Source organism: Vigna radiata, unplaced genomic scaffold (genome assembly GCF_000741045.1).
Source record: "Vigna radiata var. radiata cultivar VC1973A unplaced genomic scaffold, Vradiata_ver6 scaffold_7, whole genome shotgun sequence".
Lineage (NCBI taxonomy): Eukaryota > Viridiplantae > Streptophyta > Magnoliopsida > Fabales > Fabaceae > Vigna > Vigna radiata.
In genome coordinates, this window is record NW_014543262.1 from 3,216,172 (window position 1) to 3,241,638 (window position 25,467).

The 25,467-nt window shown below is 33.9% G+C and overlaps 2 protein-coding genes across 4 annotated transcripts; both read right to left on the minus strand.

Moving 5' to 3' along the window:
* Positions 1-2,931: 2,931 nt before the first annotated feature.
* Positions 2,932-6,131, minus strand: LOC106753844 (pentatricopeptide repeat-containing protein At5g15010, mitochondrial). Of its 3 annotated transcripts, none has more exons than XM_014635712.2 (2): positions 3,942-6,131; positions 2,932-3,450 (listed from the first exon to the last, which is right to left on the minus strand). In XM_014635712.2, exon 1 carries the CDS (start codon positions 5,933-5,935, stop codon positions 4,100-4,102), a length of 1,836 nt encoding a protein of 611 aa, XP_014491198.1. In that variant the 5' UTR covers positions 5,936-6,131; the 3' UTR covers positions 2,932-3,450; positions 3,942-4,099. The 3 variants fall into 3 exon arrangements, with proteins under 3 accessions (XP_014491198.1, XP_014491197.1, XP_014491196.1); XM_014635711.2 differs by having other exon boundaries at positions 2,932-3,528; XM_014635710.2 differs by having other exon boundaries at positions 2,932-3,545.
* A 6,289-nt stretch (positions 6,132-12,420) lies between these two features.
* Positions 12,421-21,075, minus strand: LOC106753922 (apyrase 2). The gene is made up of 9 exons (XM_014635806.2): positions 20,219-21,075; positions 19,835-19,963; positions 19,533-19,589; positions 19,342-19,434; positions 13,883-14,088; positions 13,659-13,750; positions 13,284-13,501; positions 12,993-13,182; positions 12,421-12,905 (listed from the first exon to the last, which is right to left on the minus strand). The coding sequence occupies exons 1-9, from the start codon at positions 20,528-20,530 to the stop codon at positions 12,793-12,795; spliced, it is 1,410 nt and encodes a 469-aa protein (XP_014491292.1). The 5' UTR covers positions 20,531-21,075; the 3' UTR covers positions 12,421-12,792.
* Between the last annotated feature and the right edge of the window lie 4,392 nt (positions 21,076-25,467).

Consider the following 25,467-nt stretch of genomic DNA (forward strand, 5'->3'; position numbering starts at 1 on the left):
TTTTAACCTTGAGGATAAGGTTAATCTTCAGGTGGGGGGTAATGATAGAGGATAGAAGGTTTATGAGAGGAAGAGAAGAGTTAGGAAGGAAGGAGAGAAGAGTTAGGGCTTCAAACTGTTCTAGCTGTAATAACATTTAAAAGTTGCGGGAATAGAGCTCATATAAAACAGCTATTGTTTGCTGTAAAGACTTGTCTTGTGAATTCTTTTGTATAGTCAGGATTTTATTATCTTGTGAGGGAGAACTTGGCTCTCGTAGGGACGTGGATACATTATACAGAACAAAGAAATTCAATTCACATTTTTTCTTTATTTCTCTGTGTTCTTGCTCTCTGTGTGTGAATGTGAGGTGTTTTCAATAGGTTTTCTCTCAAGAAACCTAATAGAATGGCAATGGAAATTTAGTAGTAAGGCATGTACATTAGATGTTTTTTTCAAATGCTTAATACATGAGGCTCTCTAAGATGTAATGTTGTCCCATAACTACAAAGTTGACAAAGAACACTCCTCGAAGATGATTTTGGAACAAAATATCATTAATTTATGAGTTTAGTCAATACTATATTGTCAGCAAAAGTATAAGCACAAAAAAAAGATAAAGAGTGTGACTTACATATCTTTTCATACTAAAAATATAGAAGAATCTACATAAAATAATGAACTTTTGACTAAAGTTCTATCGTAAGATCCTTTAAAACAAACAAGCTACAACATTCCTTTCTAGACATTCACAAAAAGGAAGTTTTCCCATGCAGAAAAAAATAAGGATTATATTTACAATATGTAAACTTTATTTGCGCAATGAAAACCTTCAAGTGCTTAATTTATAACTTGTCTCCTAGATGTAAGAAAGACGGTGCTTATATTTGTATGTCTTTCAATTTTTTGAAGTTAAGTCTTTAAAGCAAGGAGTGCATATTTTATGTCCCTTGAGAGTGAACATAGTATTTAAAAAAATCTTGTTGTAGATTGTGTAAAGGCTTTATGTACTCGATTTGAGAATACATTATGTACTTGATGCTTAATCTTAGGAGAAAGCTAACATATAGTCTACAGAGACATTTTGTATTCGAATAATTATCAGTGATTTTATATTCTTGTTGTAAATAAAAGTGACACTAATAAATACCTGTAGTCTTTGTTGATTAGTAAACTTTTTACAATTTACAAATGATATATAGCAGGACGTAGCCCAGGTTTAGAGTGAACCACTAGTGTGATAATATCATTACCATCTTCTATTATATGTTTCATATGCTTATGACTAGACCAACATCAAATATGTCACAAGATTTAAGAATAACCTTGTATCCATTAAAGTCTTGGATATGAAGGGATTTAGAAAAAGTGTTAAGGGAGGAGCAATGAAGAGGGATGATGTGTTGATACAGGTCTCTTTAATACGATTGATTACGTTTTCAATTGTATCAAAATGATTTTAACAACCTTATACATATAATTCATTATATCTTATTATAATTTATCATCCTTCTATTTATGCTTATCCATGCTTTTGCAATAGAGGAAGCATGATCAATATTGTTACAATTGCATTTCTAGAAAACTTATAACAAAATTATTGGTTAATACTTAATGCAATCGATTAAGTTACATATAAAATGTTTTCTATAAAATGTTTTCAAAATTATTGTAGATAATTATAAATTATTTTCATATCTATTACTTACAAACATACAAGAAACTCTCCAAAAAGTTGTAATATTTGTTAAAGCATCATTCTTGTTATAAGACCAAAATCAAGGCTATTTAGTGAAATTTGTTTGCTTATTAATTGACTCTAATCTTTGCGGTCCATCAGAGTCAAGTGATTACTTTCTTAAACTTTGTAATTTCTTAAATACATCATGTTGGCGTATTGTTTACAAAGTGTTTATACAATTATTGATAATTCTCTTGAGAACTGTTCACAGGATTATAAATGCATTTTCATGAGTGTGATTGCATGATATGCATGTGCATTATAATTGTAATCTAGACATACGAAACATTATCAGATCTTGATTTTGATCTTATAACAAGAATGATGCTTTAACAAATATTAGACATACGAAAAACTTTTCCTGGTCTTGATCTAAGTTCAAATGGTGGTTGCTCTTGTTTTTCTTCGGTAGTGCTCCTTAGCTTATCCAAGGTGGAGCTAGAGGTCCTCTTGTCATTTGGTGGTGTTCATTAGCTTTATCCAAGTGGGAGCTAGAGGTTGATCAAAGTTTATCCCAAGCTACATGAACTAGTCGAGTTGGTAAGAACCAATCTTGTCCTGGGTTCATTTCCTTTTTCTCTCATATTCATTTCTCGTAACCTTTGCAGAATGACATAATCTCTCTCAACATTCTTCATTTTGATCACCCAAACCTCACCCATAATTAAAGTTACCTAAACCACTAAGAACCACTAGACCAGATGCGGCCATAATCCACAATTTAGTAAGAACCGACGTATCAATCAAAGCTACGGATTCGACACAGTCAGCTAACTCATGCACCTCACTAATACTAACCTTTCACGAACTCCCCGCTTCTACTCTATCGGTGGTGTATTACATGAATGATAGACCATGCATATGGCAGCGCAGCATATTTCATTCATTCCAAATATCTGCGGGCCCAATCCATCTAACAGGATAATTTCTTTTGTTGGAAGTTTCACGTCAACTAGAGATAAAATCAATTTATAATACTTATGTATGTCTCACATCCAAAAGTCAGTTTTATGGTATTGAGTTAGGTTTAAAGTTCATTTCTTAACATAGTATTAGAATCATTGTTAAAGCCTATGCTAATCAGATTTGTTGTTTGTTGAACATATTGTTCCATCCATTATTCGGTCACTAATTGGACCATCTATTAATGTCAAATCTCATGCTCGATATGTATATACTTCAACAAGAGAAATGTGTGTTCGAAGTCTCATATCAACTAGACATAAGACCAATTTATAATATGATATTTGGTGTAAACCTTATCTTACAAACTGGTTTTACAAGATTGAATTAAGCTTAAAAATCTATTTCTTAACACCCTCCACAGAAAAGGTTTAATAGAAAAATGTTAAATCATGCTATCTGGATGCAAACTGTCATCATGAAAAATCTTCATACAGAGTTGATTAGATAGCAATAGCATTACAAATTTACTCTTATATTACAGGGTCCAAAATAAAAACAATCAGAAAGGGCACCAAAATAACCCTCAACTACATGGCTTCCACGGTGTATTATGTAATCAACAATCCAGTTTACCTGATTGACAATGACGATCTTTTGAGACCTGGTTAGGGGTTCAGGGATAGGCTTAAGTTCTAGCAATGAAGCCTCAGTCACTTCAACCCCAGGATCAAATAATCTCCAGTCTCCAGAATAGTTGAATGATGGCTCACGGGAAAATATCATGTTTGCAGGGACTTTAACAACCCGTAAGACCAAAGCGCTAACTACATAAAGACAGAGGCCACAGGAGATCTTAAACCACAGGGCCAAAGGCACGAAAATAAAAGATGTTCTGTTACACCCTGCAGCATAATAAAAACTAAAGAAAGTTCAAGTCATGATCAATGTTAAGATTTTCGTGCAATTTCATAAAGTAATTAATTACTTTCTTCAATGTGTTAACTTCATTTGTTTTAATTTTACTTCTAAAGTAGATTGTATAGTAAAATGACCATCAAGCAACTATCAATTCACATTTTTCTCTGCAATCTAAACAATCACAACAGTGGATTGAGTTTCTAGATGCACTTGCGGAATTAATACCAAACTCATGAAAATACATAGAAGCGCCTGAGTTCAGCTCTAGTATTAACAACTTGCACCAAGGTTAACCGCTAGTAAAGAAGCAATTAAATTTATATGACTAAATTTTAACCGAAAAGTTTTAAATCCTATAACAATAAACAAACTTCGGATGTCTTTGCATTGCACTAACCTTGCAGCTCTTATTTATGATGAGGAAATTGAAGTCTGGCTATACACCCGCATGCCATCCACCTCCTTCGGGTAAATAAAGTTGAATTTGAGGTATGCTGATGAATAAGTGTCATCTTCGAAGGTATAGTATTAAAGTGTCATTGGACGGACCTCGTCTTAATCCCACAAAGAAAAACCTCGCTCTCTTGTTACTCTTCTGGTCTCAGGTAGGCGAAGAAAATTTTTTTCCCTATCAAATTTACTGGGTATGTCCTTCACTTTATTTTTAAAGCTGTCATTTTCAAATCGATTACGTTCTAAATCTGTCAGCTGGCCCTCCGTTGACTGTTTCCCAGAAACCCATGCCTGAAGTATTTCTTCTGTCTTTGGTTCAGGAAGGAAGCCTTTCTCTTGCATCTCTGCATAGTATCTGAATGCATCTTCTAGCTTTCCATTTAGAAACAGCCCATGAATCAGTACTATATATGAACTACGATCATGCCCGATTCCATCTTCCTTCATTGCATCCCATATCTTAAATACATCATCAAGCTGGCGCCAACGGCAAAACTTTCTTATCAACATTATATAAGTCTCATTGGTTGGGTAGCATCCCAGCTCTCTCATTTTGTCCAAGAGCTCAAATACTTCTTCCTTGGTCCTTAATATACGGAAGAAAGCATGGAAAGTTTGAATTGTTGGGGAAAGGCGCCGCTTCAACATCTCATCAAAAAGTTGTTTAGCTTCATCAACTTTGCGAGCTTTACAAAGAGGCTTGATCAAGGAGTTGTAAGTAACAACATCCGGAATGATGTTGTTTTCCTCCATTTTTCCAATGAGATTTACAGCTTCTTTCACAAGTCTACCCCTTGCTAGAGCATAAATTACAGCATTATAAACCTTCCTATCGGGAGTGATCTTCCTTTTCTTCATCTCGTCAAACATTCTAAGCACCTTGTAAAGTGTAGAAGATTTTGAATAGCAAGATATGATACTTCCATAAGAGACAACATCATGTTTGAGTCCTCTCTTGCTTATCTCCTTCCATATTCTTTCTGCATGACTAGTGCTAACAATCAAATTACACCATCCATTCAGAATTATGTTAAAGCTTTTAATGTCAAGCGGGAAAACATTTTTGTTGCAGAACAGTAAGTTCTCAGCATCCTGCACATTCTTATACCGGCAAAGGGCAGAAAGAAGACTCTGAAATTCCTCTAGCCCAATTTGAAAGCTAAACCGTTTATAAGCATAGAAAGTATTGATAGCCCTTGCAACATCATGTACAGCACAGTATCTCCTGATCATGATCAACAGTGTCTGTGGAGTGACAAGAGACGGACCAGTTCTACCTCCTCTCATTTCCTCTATTAAGGTCCAAGCAGTATCAAACTTCCTCATTTTTCCGAGAATGGAGATCATAGAATGATACTCCCGAACCGAATGAGTATACCCAGGCTGCTTGCCAGCCCATAAGAAAAATGTGAAAGCCGCTTCCCAATCATTGCGAGTTTTTGAAAGGACCTCTCCAACCAGCTCTTGTGATAGCGCGACACTGCAATTCTCAAGCTTTTGCTTAATGTCAGATGGTCCAGAACCCATCTCCTGTATTATATCCAAAATGGTTTTAACATCTGGAGCAAGACCATCATCTCTTAAATGTAACTTATTACAATGGGTATCATTCTTATCTTTATTCTTGCCATGACCATCATCATAATCATCATCCTCATCCCCGCCCCCATCATCTTCATCACTCAAGGCCTCATGTGCGGGGGCATCAGTTGACTCCACAGGGCTTCTGGTTGAAGAGGAAGTAGAAAAAGACCTGACTGATAAACCAAAATTTGGCAGAGCTAAAAATGTGTCATACTTAAAAGGATTAATGAAATTGAAAGCATCACTCATAAGGGGCTGTTCTACTACATGACAACGATTAACAATGAGAGAGTTATGGTTGACGCGTAATAGCACAACAGAGAGAAGAGATAATCTAGATCCGATTCTGTTCATGACTGACGAATAAGCAATGCACACTTCAATCTTTCGAAATTGAGCGAAAGATGTTTGTGAAAATGACTAAAAGAAACTAAAAGTAAAGGTGAACTGTTACAAATCTAAAGCCGTGTTCACAGGAATCGCGCGTTCTATTTTATAGAAAATATTTGAGAAAGAAATTTCCTACTACGTTGAGAAGCTCTTGGGTTGGTGACTTATTGAACCTCTCGTTTTACTCTTCACAACCTTAGTTTCTTTTATTTCTTAAACTTCCTAAACCTTTGGTTCAAAGACTCTACCCTGCCTAAAGTAATATTATCTTAATCACGGATTTATTGTATATTGAAACATGAAAGTAACATTAGAAATTAATTTTTCACGTAAAATAAACGAGCCCAAAATCAAATTATTGGTTAAGTAAATAATTAAGTATAGTTTAATATTTGGATACATTCATAACGTGTAGATATTGATTTGATTAAATGACCTCTACTTTCATCTCTCGTTCGGAAATATAGATTGTTTTAGACCTTCTTCAGTCTTCCTTTCAATTTTACTGCACTTTTAAGGATGAGTATGGATTGAATTTTTCAGATTTAATCTAGATTTAATTTAATATATTGAATCGATAATTTATATTTATTTTAACTACATTAGATTATTTTTAATTCCATTTAAATTGAATTTATTTTTTTAATTAGATTATTGTAGTGAGATTGATATAGTGTATATGATTACTGAGTTATTAAACATGGGATGGGTCAATTTGAGTTAACTTTTAATCAAAGTTGACTTGGTCAACTTTTGATTAAGGTTGATTCTGTTGACTTTTGGTTAGTGTCGACTTGGTCAAACTTATGTTTAAATCGACTTAACTTAATTTTTATCTAAACCAATTCAGTTTGACCTTTAGTCAGGATAATCTTGGTAAATATTTGGTCTTGGTCAACTTTGCTCGAATTGTGATTTAGGACGATTGGGCTCAACCTTTTGTGTAATAACCAAATTTTTTGCTTTCTAAAATTTATAATTAATACAAATTAAATCATTTAACATAAAATTTTATTTCTATTTTGTTGAAAATCTCAATTAAAAAATGAATTGTTTTACAAACCAACTTTATTGAGAAGGAAAAACATAAAATTTAAATATTATTTCAAACATTCAACAATATTGACCTCTTTTCCCAACGATGTGCATCTTCCTCAACACTTGTAGTATCATATATTCTGATATAAAAACAATCATCACAGGTGAAAATCTCAACCACCAAATTAGAAGAGTGAACTAACATACAAAAATCAAAACATCATAAGTTAAATACAAATCATACAAACACATTTTTGTCACCAATGCAAAGATCTCAGTCTAGAGGTTCTCAATTGCAACTCATGCACATGAGTTACCTACCATTTGCTCACCACTAGGACCAGAACTCCCCACTTTTAATTGGGATGTTACATAATTTAAAATAAAACTTCATTCTTATTTTATACAAAATCTCAACAAACAAAAATAAAGATATTGTTTTGCAAACAGGCTTTATTGGAAATGAAAAACATAAAACTAAACAATTATCCAAGTATTATCATGTGCTCTCATAAAAATACAATCATCGTAAGAAACCACCAAATAGAATGGGTGAGCTATCGTAAAAATTAACCATACTTTTCAAAATACATATATAACTTTTCAATAAAAAAACATAAACTCAAGCAACAATTCAACATATAGTCACAAGTCCAAAACATATCATCACAACAATTTATATAACCACCAGTAAACTCAGCATCAAAAGTCGATTTATAACTCTTGCACACAACTTACCAATACAGGTGTCCCTTTCCATTATTCTCCTTGGAAGCCTCCACGAAGTATACAAGTGTCACTTCCCATTACTTCCTTTGAGATCCCCGGTGAAGTTTAACTTTCGTATAACTATGTAAAGTTATCTTGCATCACTTTTCGTCAAGTCACTATACACAAACATGCAAGAAGATAATAAAATAAAAATGTAACTACTATTCACTTCTTCCTTCTTCCCCTTCAAAAGTCAACCTTTAAAATTTTCTCCCTTCTTCCTTGACTTTCCACCAATTCTATTAAAATTCTCACCTTAAACTTTATCCTTTTATATATTTATAACCAATGTCTCTAACAAAAATAGACTATTTTATTATTACTTAATAATAATATATAATTATATCTAACAATATCTAATAATATTTTTTTATAGTTGAACGATTATTCACCAAATTTATTTCTTAGAAAATAAATATTTTAGATTAAAATAAATCCTTTAATTTTATAACTAACAAATTGTTTTATCTTTTAGTTCAAATATTTAACCATATTTATATATTTTTCTAATTATTAAAATTTCTAGGACCTCACATTCACCACCAAAAAATATTTTCATTCTCAAAAATGTATTTACTAGTGAACAAAAAAAGTATCTTCTTCTCATATTTTTCTTTAAAAACGTTTAAGAAAACTACTCAAAAATACAGTTAAACAAACACAACAATACATTCATTTGTCTAACAAAACGATTTACAAAAGACACATAATAACCTCCCTTTCAACAAATCACATAAGAAGACTCTACTCAACCTACAACCTTAACCGATTTGTTTTGCTATTCAACCTAGATTGTCTTGTTTCAATATTTGGCTCATACAAACACGTTTCGACTTTCAACCCAAACTAACTCAACTTGATTCTTTAACCCAAACTGAATCGATTCAATTTTTTCATCCAGAGCGACTTTGCTTGAGCTTCAACTTAGGCAGACTCTACTCTACCTAAGTTGATTTGACTCGATCTTTGTCTTTAACCAACTTAACTCAATGTTCGCTCTAGACCAACTCTGCTTGATCTTAGATAGGCTGACTCAGTTTGATTTGATCATCAACCGCTTTATCTCGACTTAGACAATATTGATTTTAAAATTTCAAAATTTAAAAACTAATTCAATCTAAATCCAATTTAAATCCAATTAAGAGGATGGGATTTAAAATCCATAAATATAAATTTAAATTTTGGCTAAATCCATTTAAATAGACTAAATGTAATACAAATTTAGAATATAATAAAATAGAGTTTTTGAACTTTTTGTCCACTATTTAGAAGACAATGAATAAGAAAAATATTATTCGGTTTTAACTTAAATAAAGTAATATCTAGATCAAGTAAAAGCCAAAGGTTTTCAATGGACATTTTCAAAACTATAAAGAATTATGTAGTAATGATATTAAGTTAAAAGAAAGTACTAAAGATAAAATCAAAATCCTATATTATATAATTGGTTAAAAACTCTTTTTGGTCCCAATTTTGGTTCGGAAAATTCGTTTTAGTCCCTGAGTTGAATTTGTGTTCAATTTCGTCCCAAAGAACGAATTTAATGTTCAATTTAGTCCTTTTCAGTAACTCCGTTAAAATTGTTAACGGCAACGTGTCCAGCTCTGCAACTGCTGAGTGAGGTGTCATTTCTTTGCTGATTGGGAGTCCTTTTCAGTTGGAATTAGGATTTTTTAAAAAATTTAGAAGGGCAAAGTGGGAAAAAAATTAAAAGCTCTTTTTGGTCCCAATTTTGGTTCGGAAAATTCATTTTGGTCCCTGGAAAAAAAGAAAGACTTTCTTCTTCCTCTGAAACCCTAACTCCTCTACCATTACCCAAACCCCAACCGCCGACCACCGACCACCGTCCATCATCTTCTTCCTCGCACGCCGTCAGCAACCATCGCACCTCGCACCTCCATCACCGTCGCACCTCCATCACCATCACACCTCCATCACCCTCGCACCTCCATCACCATCACACCTCCATCACTGTCGCATCTCGCACCTGCAGAAAACAAACCCAAAAGCAGAAACGGGAACCACCGTGGCAGCCTCCAGCATTTTCCAATTCCACTTCATGTGCTTTTTTCCCCAAATCTGAACCCTAATTTTGGGCAGAGTTGTTCTTCCTTGTCCCTATTAGGGTTTCAGAGGTTAGTAAGAATATCTTTGATGTCTTTGTCTACAATTAATACGTTTTTCGTGCAAATTGCAGCATTGATTTGTAATGAGTCAGGGAAGCAGGGAGCTTGATGTTGAATTCTCAAATTCTGTCTTGAAATCTGAAGTTTTTCAAATTCTCAAATTGTGCTTTTGAATATGTTCGAGGAGAAAACAGATCAGCTAATAGGTAGAAAACAGATCAGCTAATATTTGGGTAGAGGAATTAGGGTTTTACAGGAAGAAGAAAGTCTTTCTTTTTTTCCCACTTTGCCCTTCTAAATTTTTTAAAAAATCCTAATTCCAACTGAAAAGGACTCCCAGTCAGCAAAGAAATGACACCTCACTCAGTAGTTGCAGAGCTGGACACGTTGTCGTTAACCATTTTAACGGAGTTACTGAAAAGGACCAAATTGAACATTAAATTCGTTCTTTGGGACGAAATTGAACACAAATTCAACTCAGGGACCAAAACGAATTTTCCGAACCAAAATTGGGACCAAAAAGAGCTTTTAACCTATATAATTTCTATTGATTTAACGGAAATACTTTGTACTTAAATAAATTTATATACTTATTAAAGAGAGTCTTGAATGGATCGTGACATTCATGTCTTAGTCTCTTAAATGCACTTATATAACTCAAAAGCTTCATAAATTAATATCAAATCTAAACTAAGATATTCATTTATTTCTTATTTAATCTTATTTATTTACACGAACTTTATCTATTTAAAAAATTAGAAAAATGGATTGAATTAAGTTTTTAGTTTCAGAATGAATAATTATTTGTTTACTATTTTTAATAAGTCATTTTGTCAGCTCTTATATAATATTTTCTTTTACCCGAAAACTAAACTAATCATGATGTATTAAGTTTTACCAGGTCGAAAATAAAAATATAGAGTAAAATAACGAGTAATATCAAGGAATAAAGAAATGATTTTCTCTATCAAATAATAATAACCATAATTCACATCTTTCTTAAATTAGAGATTAATCCATCAAATTCCTGTCTCAAGCATTGACAGTAGAATCCCATTTAACGATTTGACTGAACCTGTCAAAGTGAGTCGATTGAATTCCCATTGCCACTTAAGTGAACTCACCCAAGTTGATTCCTTGATGACCCAAAATTTGCCTATTTAGATGGATACCGATATGTTAACAACCAAATTTTAACAATAATTTGACAACGCCACGTGTCAGTAATCTATTGGGTGATTGAATATTTTTTTTTAATTAAAATAATGATTTGAAAAAGGAGATTTTGTGTTGTTCCAAAAACACCCTCAGAGGTCCTGTAATCGCTTACCAGTGAGAAAATGGAGGTTTGTACCAAAACATGAGAGCTGCTAACAGTGTCTGGCTGAGTGGCCCCCAAGTATGGTCAAACATGTTTTACCAGTGCATTGACTATGCATTACCCAACTTATCACGAACCACCCACTTGTGAGCAACTCCAAAAAACCCAGGGAGCAGCCACCAACTTTCGGTACAAAACTTAATATTTTCTCTGGTAAGCGATTACAGCTTGCTTGTAAGCGATTACACAGTCTCCTAAGGCACATATCTCACAATTCCCCACACCTCGTCTTGGTTCAAACAATAGGCTACTTGTGAGCACTTGCAACACCTAGTTCTACCAAACTTATCACGAACCACCCACTTATGAGCAACTCCAAAAAACCCAGGGAGCAACCACCAACTTTCGGTACAAAACTTAATATTTTCTCTGGTAAGCGATTACAGCTTGCCTGTAAGCGATTACACAGTCTCCTAAGCCAAACAAAACCCCTCCTTTCGACAACAGATGACAATGCTAGCCCCCTTTCCACACTTTCTCCCAACACTTCAATGGCGGACGGATGTGAGAGCGTTCGGAAGGGGAAAATAACGAAACCTTTCGATTAATGTCTTCAACGATGGAATAAGATCCAAAAAAAACCTCTCCTTCCGACAACCGTTGACAATGCTAGCGTTCAATGTGCAACTTCAATAATTCAATGATGGACGAATATGAACGAATACGATTTCGGTGGCGTGCAAAGATTTCAGAATGCTGGAGGGAAAGTTTGATTTCCTGGAGAGAGATAAGTGTTATCGCGGAGAGAGAGCGTATCGATGGCGCCAATAGAATTCATTTCCAGCAAACACTTTTCCACAAATGCCCTTCCCCTAAAGATTTTTCATTTTAAAAAATTCAATTAAAAGAATCAATCACAACACGCCACCTGTGGTTGTCAAAATAGTTGTCAAATGGCGTTGTTAAAGTAACATTATCCTATTTAGATATAACTGAATGGCAAAACATAAAACAAAAATAAATAATAACAAGAGAAAATGAACGCCAGGAATACTGAATTTAGATGGAATAGAGAAATACCAAACGTTATGCCAGGTCTGGGTTTTTGAGTTTAACGTGTAACATGATACCAACGCAGCGTCAATTACCTACACTCCTGCAAGCGACATGCCAGGTCTGGGTTTTTAACAAAATTAAATAAAAAGAAAGGATTTAACTATATCATCACGAATGGAACCATTTATAGAAACAAAAATGAAATGGTGTTATAGCATCACCATTTTGTTCGTCTCTTAAGACAACAACGTATTTAGATGCACTTAACGAATCGAATGAATCTTCCAAAATCTTAAATCAGATATGTTTGTAATTAATTACATATGAAAAATAATGAAGATATGATCTCCCATTATTTCTGAATCACAGATCCATATCCAATCTCAATTCAGCCTGAAAGTTAATCTCTGATCATCTTGAACGACACTATTTCACCACAATATCCCAGTGATGAAACTAATGTTTCCCTAGATGTCTGATGAGTAATCTAAGTGGTGATTCCAGTGACACTACGTAGATGATACAGCTTCAATGGCGCTGCCAAGGGGCCATGCTGCCTCAACGAGGGCATCATCATATTTAACTTTCTTCACCAATGTAACTTCTTGCCATGGATATATGCCTGCTAACAAATTGAAGTAATGAGGACAGGAAGATAACAATAAGTAGAAACGACATTTTAGGTATTCCGCACTGGAATAAAACATACCAAACCCATCAACAAGCAGTGTATACTGGTATACGAGATCCATGCAAAGATAAGGAAGGTTCCCCTCCTCAACATTTGGATAAGTTGATTTCGCATTCTCAAGTTTTGTTTGACATGCTCGCTTAGCTGCATCCTCAAAATCTGCTGGACGAACTATCGCAACTGGCAAGTTTGGATCAGCAAAACCAGCCTATGAATAAATAATAAATTATTAGAATAGCAATGCAGTATCATTTGAAGCAATGACTATTAACACTCTTCCAAGGTTGGAAAAAATAAAATCATAAATACCTCAGCAGCGCGGTCAAAGAAAAAAGACGCAACAAAAAGATTCTTCTGCCCATCCCCCCCTCCACCATTCCATATTCCACCAAAAGTACACTTCATATGTGTACATGTTTTCTCGTTAACTTTGAGAGCCTTAAGAGCAACACTTTTGCATTCATTTATGTTTGCTCCTGATGAGGAAGATGAAGCCTTAAACGACTTTCCCCCATACGGATAGGACCCTGAAAAAATTTATTTAAAGAAAATAGCTTCTTATCAGAATTATAAGGCAAGAAGAAAAATAATACAAATTAATTCAAAGCTATTTTTCCTTCATGACCAATAAAGGGTTAAAAACAACTATCACGCATACAACATACAAGAAAGGAGTATATTTACCATCATAGCCAGATAAGATACAAGGGTTTTCAGCATCATCAGTAACCTTTAAAATCTCTGCACGAGCAGCTAGTAAACCATAGCGCAGGTAACTGAAAGTAACATGTAAAAGTCTATCAAATAAGAAAAAAGTATAGCAGAATACACAATATCAATGAACATAGAATAGGAATTGAAAAAGACTAGCTCCTAGTTAGAGGCTGAAAAATCATTAAGTGGAAAACCTGTGAACATAGACGTAGTATTTCCTTCCCCTCAGGAACATCTCTCTGACATATGGATCCTCTCCATCTGCTACTTTCGGAGCCATGGCAGCCTCTGTCTCTGAGATGGCATAAGCCATTTGAACAGATCCACCACCAAGATCAACAACTCCGACAGTCTTTGAATAATCTTTTCCCAAATTTCCCAATAGATAGTTGATCGTCACCTAAAACATTCCCAAGGTACAACTTCAGATAAGAGAAAACACAAAGTTCATAATTAATTTACAAGTTGCAGTTAGTAGCCTATATTCATGCTTGATTACTATATTTTCATAAATAAATGTTTCCTAGCAGCATACGACTTATACCAGACCATATCTTCACCTCATGAACTTCCAACAAATTATCAAATCTCGATTTTGTGTTCTAAAAACGATAATCTAAAAGCGATAATCATTGGCTAAATTTTGAAGTTCTAAATAAATTATATTTGTGTGACACATCTAAGCATTGCTTTTACAGTCTTGAAATTCCAAAATTCAATTATGCAATGAGAAAACTGTAGATCAAAGAATTTTATATTGGCAAGGGACCTAGACTTAATCCCACCAAAAACTATAAAGTGGAGAATAATACTCAATTACATTTGTTGGAAACTCAGAATTAACGGAAGTTTGAATGTAAGTAGGGTGACAAAACTTTCTATGGGGAGAAGTGAGGAAGCAAATTTTATCTACTTCGACAACAAACCTAACTGAACCTTTGGAATCAATTTTATAATTTTATTTTCAAGAAGATATTCGAGAGTTACAATACATATAAATCAACAAGCTATGTGGATGGTCATTCAAACATTTAACAAAGGGTTTTGAAATTCAAACTTCACTAAATTGTCACAAAATTTGTAAGTTGAGTATTCCACACCCACATCTCCCACCAATTTCCCCAATGAACAATAAATAATAAAAGCAATTGTAGCCTAATTGGCCTTTTTTTAAGTCTTATTTCTGCTTGGTACGTATGTGTATTAGGATATGATCAAGACCTATTTCTTTTGTGAGCCACTAGCCAAAAAGTCTTCCTAAAAGTTTTTATACTTATCACCCCCTTGAGCTAAATAGTGGAAAATAGATATTTTATTATGATGTTCTTAGAACCCCAGAAAAAAAAAATTAAAAAAGTAACTGTCTCATACCTAAGATTTAAGGAACAATTACTCAGAAGAATATAATAGAAGGTTCTAAGTTTGGTGTGAGCATGAGTACCCCACCAATCATACACAAATAAAAGAAAAACGAGCCAACCAAAGTACACATGAAGCACAATAGGTAATGAGTAAGTGTCCAGGAATTCATTTCCTGAAGGTTATAATGGCTAGTCATTTTGAAATTTCTTCTTCCAGAAGTTGTGGAACTGTTGTAATTTCTCCATTGAATTACAAGATTACCCAACGATTGAGAAAAGATTTGTTGACTAGAAATTCTCTTTCTAAAAATGCTCAGTTTTCTAGATTAGACTCTTCGTTTGGTTTTGTTTTTGCTTGGGAACAAACAAATTTGAAGTTTGGTATTGCCATAAATGTCAAGTATTGATATCTTTTGATCCTTTTTTGGACTCATATTTGAATACTTGCGTTATTTTATGATGTTTTTATAGTAGTTTTTATTTCAAATTCAACTTTGGTAACTTTTTATTATGATTTTACATTTTCCAGTTTTTTATTTATTTTTGTAAGAAAAGGAGAAAATTAAGGCCCGAAAATGGAACTTAAGTTTAAGAGAACCACTCTCACTCAAATGAGCCACAAGGGAAATAAACGAGAAGCACATTGTTAAGTTACTTTATACGAGTAACCTAATTCAATCCTCTCTTCTCACTCAAACACTCCATCAACAGAAAAAGAAAGTATGTATGTATTAATGATTCTGTAAAATATAGAAAATTACAAGTGTAATTTTCCCCAAGGAAGCCTATCTTCCTCCACTGGCAAATATGCCCAGTCTTTACCCAAAAGATAATAACCTCCTGAACAGAAATAAAAGAAGACTATTTATAGTGTTGCCTTCCAATGCCCTATCTTTTCTGATAACCTAATCTGCTTCTACTAATTACCGTTCGGTACTAGTGTATATATTCCGTTCGGTCTTTGATCCAATCCCCCTTTTATATACCGTTCGGTCTATACTTCCATCCTCCCTTTTGGCTACTGCTCGGCCTCTACTTCCATCCTTCCTTCCATCTACCGTTCGGTATATACTTCCCTCCTCCCTTCTGGCTACCGCTCGATCTCTTCCTTCCTTCAATCTACCTTTCGGTATATATTAATGTTGGTTGCTTGACAAAATTCACCAAGAAAGTAGGTTTTCCCTTAAGTAATCTAGGTATTTTCTTCATCAAGGAATTGGGTTAAAATCAATTTTGTGGATCGTTGAATTAACTACATAATTGGACTTGATGGGCTAGGGAAGAAGGTAATTACATGAGAATGCTAACAAAATTAATATCCAAAAACTCTTTCATCATTTTGCGTTATCATTATTCACTTGTCCAAAAACCTTAAAATTCTCATTTGACCCTATTCATTTTATTATACAAAAATGGTATTTATTTTTGTTTGTGAATTCACATAACCCTACAATTAATTTTCTTTTTTATTAAATAATTACATAGCAAGTTTCTATGAATTCAATACTTCGACTTTTGTCCATTTACTATTTATGACAAACTGATATGCATGCTAAAGAGCTATTATATCTCCTACTCATGACACCCTATCAAACCAATATTAAAAGTTCTTCACCTACTCCAAGTCCTCAAAAACAATCATCAACACCTATTCCCACCCCCTAATGCAATACACAAGTCATTGTTTTTATGTTAAATGGTGAGTCCTCTTCATGAAGTCTTTCACCATCATCACTCAATACAATGGCTCCTAATAATGAAGATTATGATTTGCTCATTTCTTTTCAAAAAAGTATTCACTTGACTTGTAATCCTTATCATATATACAATTTTCTAAACTATCATTGGTTGAATCCATCCTATTTGTCATTTATCTCATCGATATTACAATTCCAGGAAATATGAATGATGTACTTGATCATCCTACATGGTGACAAGCTATGTTTGTTGAAATACAAGCTCTTGAACATAATAGCACATCGGGATGAGTTTCTCTTCGGCTTGGGAAGAAGACAAATGGATGTCAATGGAATTATACCATTAAAGTTGGGCCAAATAATGCAATTGATCACTTTAAAGCTTATTGGTAGACAAAGGACATACTTAGATATATTGTCCTAATAGTATATATTTTTTCTCATGTGGCGAAAAGGTACTATTGTTTGCCTCTTCTTTGACATAGTAGCAATTTTGGCTGCTATAGCCATTGGATATTAAGAATATTTTTCTTCATGGTGGTTTGAAGGAAGAAATGTACATCGAAAAACCATTGTCTCTTGGAAATTATATTTACCTTAATGTGCATGTTGACAAGATAGTCATGACAAGAAATAATAATGCCAAAATTTTCTTTGCTAAAGAAGCATTTATGCAATCACTTTCATACAAAAGATCTTACATGTCTAAAATACTTTGTGGACATTGAAGTGGTTCGAAAAAAGGAAGGTATTTAATTACTCAAAGAAAATAGGCCTCATATATCCTAAAAGAAACAAGCATGATTTTTTAGTAGACTCATGGATACTCCTATAGATCCAAATAAAAAAGTAATGACAAAATAGAATGAGCTTTTCTCAAACCTAGAGATATATAGAAAAGTTTTTGAAAATATTATTTCGCTCACTATTATAGACCTTACCTATGTTTTGCAGATGATGTGATTAGTCAATTTAAGTACACTCCTATTATTGATCATTGGAATGTTGTCATTCACATCTCAAATTCCTCAAAAAGGGTCCAAGACAAGTATGTTATACAAAGATAAAGGAAATACCTACATATCTAGGTATTGTGACACTAACAAGGCAAATACTCTTATAGATAGAGGTTTCACTACTGAAAATTGAGTTGTCATTGAATGGAATATTATTTCTTGGGAAACCAAGAAGCAAAATGGCATTGTCTTGTCAAGTGTTGAAGCTGAATATAAAGCAATAGTTTTACTTGTATGGATAAAACAATTTCTCCAAGAATTAAAATCTAGTGAAATTACACAAATGAGATAAGGCTAGTTTAGGATGTATAAGTAGGTGCAAACCTCAATTTACAAGCTGGTTTTATGGGGTTGAGTGAGGCTTAAAAAACCACTTATTAACATGGTATCAGAGCCATATGTTTTCCTATACTAGCGATATTTATTGTTTGTTAGGTTTATTGTTTCACCCATATCATCGAGCCGCTATCAGACCACCTATTAATGTCTAGTCCCATGCACAAGATGTATATACTTCGACGTGAAAGAGTGTGTTGAAAGTCTAACATAGACTAGAGATAAAGTCAATTAAAGTATATCAGTAGGTCCAGACCTCAACTTACAAGCTGATTTTATGGGATTGAGTTTGGTTTAAAAGACCACTTTTTACCATTTAAGTTATATTTTAAGAAAATGGAACTTTTTAGAGCAAATGCATTTCTTACAACTTTTTCTTTTCTTTTCTGATTGTTCTAAGAGAGCCACTTATCCTCCTCTGTTTCAGACTTCTTGATATATGTTCAGCTACAGAATAAACATTACATATCAATTAATTTCTAGTTCCGTAGTGTAGTCAAATAGTGGGATCACGCTCCACCATTTTAGAAAAATATAATAATAAGCCCTAACTTAAAGTTCAGCAATCAAAATCCGAAGCCAAACATAAAGGACTAAAAAATAGTGTGTGTGTGTGTGTGTGTGTGTGTGTATATATATATATATATATATATATATATATGTATGTATGAAGATTGGGAAGTGAAAGTGTTAGCAAGTTGGTCATTATGCCAGTATTTTGTGGCTCAGACTGTTCCTTCTGTGTGTGATAGGAAGCCACTATGGACCTAGTATATGGAAAAACGTAATATAAGAAAAAAATAAAAGGGAATGAGTAAGAACATGGAGGTAAACTACTATTGAGCTAACTTGTCAAAAATATCTTCATCAACATCAAACGCCAAAGGCAGAGGGTTCATTCAATTTGGTCATTCAAACTCATCTCCATCTCACTTAAGAAATGAAAGAATTATAAACCACAGCCACCAAAACCTCATTTACATTATTCATACACCACAATCACCATAAGCCATCGAATAATCTATTAATCAAGAATCTGATCTATGTTAGTGAGAGATAGTCAATTTTCTTACAGTCCCCGTATGAACTATTCCACATTTTTAACAATGTGATATATAACAGAAAACACTTGTAATTCCCTCATAGTCACGATGCATTAGTAACTGGACTAAAGCCAATAGGCAAGCCTAAAAAGATGTAAAACCGTAGCCAGTTCTAACAACATTAAGTTCATGAATCATACCCATTGATAAGCACCTTCTTGTGTTCCATCCAGCACTGTAACTCCATCAGTTTCAGATTTCAGGCTACTCTTGTCCTTAAGCAAATCCCTTACCTTAAATGAATGCAATTTTAGGCAAGAAAAAGTTAAAACACAACAAATTGCACATAGGTGCTATAACATTGAATTGAGAAAGACACATAAATAGCCACCGCTTGCAAGATCCTATCTGATGCATCTCCTTCCAATGCCCTCAATCCCGCAGTTGCCTGCAAAGTACACAACTCAATGTAATTAGGACCCAAACGTCAGTTAACACAACCACACACAGAGTTAGTGTATGTTTGGATGCCGGTTGGAAGAACTGAAAGTATTCCTGAAACAATAACCTCTTATTGACTTTGTGCACTGAAATTCAGGAATATGAATTAGAATTTTCTAAGAGGACGGTTCCAACTTCTATCTAAACATAGGGTCACTAAATATAAATTTAACAAAAGAAAAAAAGACACACCCCAACTCGAACTATTGTCTTGGATCGCAATTCACGAGGAACAACACTCTCAGCTTTATCCAGAAGCGGAACCAAAGATTCTGCTGCCTTTTTCGGATCTTGAGCGTACGCACTCAAACCCGGTTTAAGCTGCAAAATACAAAACAACCGTGAGACCTAAAATGCAAGCAATTATCATATAGTAATAGTAATAATAATAATAATTATTATATTATTATAATAGATTATAATTATCAGGATTTTATCGCAATCGTTGATAGTATGGTAAATTGAGGACAAACGAGACTACAACTGAAGCAGCATGGGCAAAACTTCAACAGTGTGGCACAAATTGCACGCCGAACCGTTTAAAATAGTAATAATATTAATTTGCTTTGTTTTGACCTGAACGAAAAGCTCGAGATCTTTGCCAATGTGAACGAGATCTAGGTTTTGATCGAAATGGAAGACGTGGACACGGCTGCCGGAGCTGCCGGCGTCAAAGATGACGGCGTAGGAGCCTCCGGATTTCTTGTTGGGGGACATTTTGCGGTTGACGAGAGCGTAGTCTCCGGCAGACTCGTTGGAGGTGCTGGACGGCATGACGTAAAGGACGAACACAATGAGAAGAAGTGGGATCGCTATAACAAGCAGAGTCCCTCGGAACCGGTAGATCTTGTCGGCGAGTGACTCCTGGCGGCCGATGCGCTTCAGCATTTTGCTAGACTCGAACTCTTGCGAGTGCTGATCGGCGGCGTGCGAGGGCGGGGAATTGCTGCTGGCCTGGCCGTCAAAGAGCTCAGCCGAGGACGGCGACCTGTACCGGATCTGACCGTTGGAGGAGGCGGCGGCGGGCGGAGCCTTCAATTGCTTGGGATCTTGTAGCGGCTCCAGCTCTCTGTCTTGGGATTCTCAACCAACTAATTGGAAAAGAGGAAAACGACGTCGGTGACGGATCCAAAAACGAAAGGGACTCGAAAACGGCGTGTTGGTGTCCGTTATATTGTGCCAATGCAAAAAGCACGTTGCGTCTCTGCAACTCAACACTGAATCTCTCTCTTTCTCTCTCTAACTAACTCACTCGTGTAGTGAGAGAAGAGTGTGTCAGTGTCTGTGTTGTTTGTGCGGGAAAAATGGTTAAATGGTCTGTAACTGTAAATTGCAAAGGAAGAAAAGGTTTCTGAGTTGGCCTTGCTCGCCCCCCGGGTCGGACTCGGTCTGAGAAAAACCGAGTCGTTATGTTTCTAATCTTTCCGCGTTTTCCCTGTGACCAATGTATAAGTATTAAGTATTTTGTATTCAAGTGTATAAGGCTACGTGTCCTGTACCATACGTAGGAACGAGAGAAAGAATGAACTTTCCACGTGCACATTCTTCCTTTAAAATCACTATTTTAGTACATCCATTTTCCTTATTTGTTAATTGACAGCTAATTATAAAATGTTTATTATCGTCATATATTTAATTTTAAATACGAAAACTGTTTACCAAATAAGAGTGCATTTAAAAAAGAGAAAAAACATTTTTACATTAACAATTTCACAAACTACACATTTAAATAATGTGTTATGAATAATAAATAGAGTTAACATAATTTGTAATAAGGAAATACGATTATAGCAAGAAAGCTAAAAATTTTGTATAATAAAAGAAAAAGAAAACAAGTGCAAATTACTATAAATCCTAAGAAATGTTGTTATATTTTGTTCTAAGCAAAAATTAGCACGTTTGAGCGTATATATATAATTACAATAAATATCATCGGTATTATTGTAAAACCTTACTTTTATTATACAGGGTACTAATGATGTATGTGTACCAAACTGGGGGCAAAAGCGTATGTAGAATTGTACGTATACAAGAAAAAATAAATAAATAAAAAATAAGTTGTTTACACTTAACACCACCGACGAATATAAAATGATAACGAATGAATTATTGTCTAAATCAAGTTTTAAAACTTTACCAAACTTATTGTTCAAAAAAAAAAAAAAACTGCTCTGTACCTTACTAAACTTAGGTTCCGATTCAGATCTGAGTCAACGATTTAGAGCAAAAAACTCGGCTAAAAACACTTATTTTACCAGCAAATAATTCGGCCATAAAGTATTATTATTCCAAAATTATCAAAATTAAAATAGGAGTTTGATATCTTGCATTTAATATCTACGTTAAGAAATTGGGTTTCTATAGGTTAAAATGCAGAGATAAGTACGATTTAAATTTTATACTTTAACTAATTACAAAAAAAATTATTATATTTTAAAAAATGTTATTTTAAAAATTTATGTCCCAAAAATGTGCTTTAAAATAATTAAAGAAAATTATAGTATACTTTTCTCAAAAACAAAAAAATTAATAACACGCTTATTTTCTTAGAAACTTGTCAAATCACCTATTAGTTACAGATTGGGAACAAGTTTCATAACAATTATTAACATGCTTTAATTTGCCTTTCTTACCCATATTATTATTTAACTTTTTTGTAAAAATAAATAATAAAAGAAGTCTGACTTCATTCTGATTAATTTATGTTTGAAGAAATCAACGCATTACCAAACCCATATCATTTATATATAAAAACATTTTCAGTACTTTATACTGAAGACAAGTTCACTTATCAATTACGTACACTTTACTCTAAACTATTGGAGGTTTCATCCTTAATTAAAAAAAGAAAAAAAAAACAAAATCAATGTAAGAGAATAATATCCGAAAATAGATCAAAAGCTTTCTCAATAATATTGATTTAACACTACCATTATATTTAGTTTAACCTCAATAATATTGCCGAACTCTACATGAACATAGGGGTTGTGTGTGTCATTAATTAAGTTTGTATTGATGCTCTATAATTTAGATTAGTTAAGTTGTACACTATTAGACGGTAAGGTACACTTTTAGGGTTAAGCTATGCACTTTTACTAATAAGTTACCTTAAGTTTATATATATAATAAATAATGTTAAGTATGTTTAATCAGTTTGTCAATGTAAATTAACTTAAGTTGTTTTAAATTTAAATATATCTAACATGTTATTTGTTAGATGTTTTAAAAAAAAAAACTATCAAATAATTAAAGGCTAGACAACAAATATATAAAATAAAAAGATAATAAATCTTATGAATTATCATAGGTGAGTGTGTTAAGACAAGATTATCTAAAGAGAATAGATTATCTAGTAATTCAAATTTTGAAATTTAACAAGTAATATTCAACGAAATATTGGTTATAGAATGTAATGTCTAACGATGGTATGTGTTAAAGGATAAATGTTTATCACATATAATAATCTATCCATATCACAATAACTTCTTTTACTTAGTAGGTTCCTACAAAACAAGTTAAGCAAGAATTTTAGGTTCATTATCTCATTATGGGTTCTTGGGGTTAGTACAAGCAAGTAAACATCACTTAACAATTTGCACCCATGTATACTTTCCATTTGGTACTCCAAAATGTTTAATGTTGCATTTGTTTGATGTATGATCATGCTTCATGCAATAAAAACAACAAACATTATGCATCTTATTTTTCACAAAAGTGTCTTTTTCAACCTAAATTCTACGAGTTCTTTTACCTTGTGGTTTCTTGTGTTGGTGAATATTCTTGTTTTTAAAATTACTCCTTTTAAAGCTATTTTGAACATATGGAGCAGATTTGGTTGCTTTAGCAAGTAAGTTTCAAGACTGCTAATCTTATTTCTTATAATGACTTCTTCATCTAATGCATTTTCATTTCAATTTTAATTCATTAAATTCTTTCTTTAATTTTTTATGTGCACCATCCATTTTTTCATACTCATTCATCAATTCAAATTATGCCTTTTGCAAATCTAATTCACTAGGCTCAAAGCTAGAATTACTTACTTGACTTCCAGCATCATCAGAGTCAGCCATTAAACAAAGATTTGTTTCCTCATCTGAGTCACTTGAGTTCGAAGAACTCGAATCATTTTCTTCCCATGCTACGTAGGCCTGTTTCTTCTTGGAAAATTCTCTTTCTTTCTTTTCTTCACTTCTTTTGTTCTCAGGACAGTCGGTCTTTACATGTCCTCTTTCTCCACATTCATAGCACTTAATACTTGATGGAGATCCTTGGTTTTCTTTCCTTTCTCCTTTGTATTTATTCTTTCTTTTTGCTCTCATGAACTTAGCAAACTTCTTTATCATGAGGCTCATATTTTTTTCATCATCAGAGTTATCATTGTTGATAGAGGGAGCACGGTATTAGCTGAACCCAATCTATGTATGTTGTTTTTTATGATGATAACACATTAGTAACAACAATACATGAATGTTGTCATGTTACAATAGAATAGTATTTTTGTGTTGTGTTATACATTTGTGATATGTATACATGCTTACTGTGTAATATGTACATTGTCACATTTGTTGGACATATTGATTGATGCACAATTTTGTGATTATGATGAGATTATATGTGTATGCTCACATGTTTTATGAAAAAAAAACCACATGTACAAAAACATATATGTATGCTTAATCGATTACACTATTAACAACTATGTATATTGCTACTTCAAGAATAATAATCTTCTCAAAAAACCAAAAAAATAGTTGAAATTAAAGATACCCTCTTCTTCCTTTTTCTCCTCAATGATCTGAGATTTGGCATCTTCAAAGATGAGCAGTTCATAGGTTGTAATATAGTTTTCACCGTCTGTATATCGGTTCTTCACCTTCACGAGTGTCGACTTTACAACCCCTTTCTTCTGATCCTGAAAACAGCAAATTCAAAAGACATTACCAAAAGCAAATTAAAAAGAAAAAAACATAGAAACAAAAGAAAAATAGTAAGGAATAAAGTCTTGAGGAGAGCAACGTAGTCCCAACTAAGAATAATCTTGTAGAAGCAGCGGATTAGGGATTCTTCCTGAAGCTTTTCCTTCTCCACTGTCATAACCACCGATGGAGGGAAAGGGGAAGCAAAGCTCCAACTGTAGTGGAAATACAAGTTCTCACTACTGTGTCCACCTTTTCTATACTAATATATCATATACCTCTATTTAAACGAAATTGGAAAAAAGTGATTTAAACGGTGATTGAATGAATACTCATTGGTAGAAAGAAGAAACTCACGGTTGAAAACGCTCTTTGTAAGCACGATTGGGAATGACATTTCGAAGGGAGGACATGTTTGGTTTTGGATTATCTTTCGCGACTCACTCTCCTTTTCTTTTCGGGTAATGATAATAAGGGGGTTACTCCCTGTACCTCCCCAATTCCAACCCCCACCCCCCCAATTTTTTTGGATATTTTTTTAAATACAAAATTAACCTTTATGTATTTTTTATTTTTACCGTTTTACCCCTATTTACTAAAGTTAACCTACCCTACTTCTTTTACACTTTGCCTCAGTCAAAACACACAGAGATTCCTCTCCTTCGTATTCCCACCCCCACCCCCACCAAAGCTTTCATTTTTTAAATGCTCTCTGCAACTCTCACTCTCCCAGTCCTCCTCTGAACGGGTTCTGTTGATTTGTGCGGCCTGGTGCTTTTGGTGTGCGGCGGGTGGCGGTGCCGTGAGTGTGTGACGGTGCGGCACAGTGCGGAGAGGTGGTAGTCGTTGGTTTCGTTTGCGGGTTGTTGGGCGGTGCGATTGTGTTTGCTGCTTTGCAGTCGGTGTGTG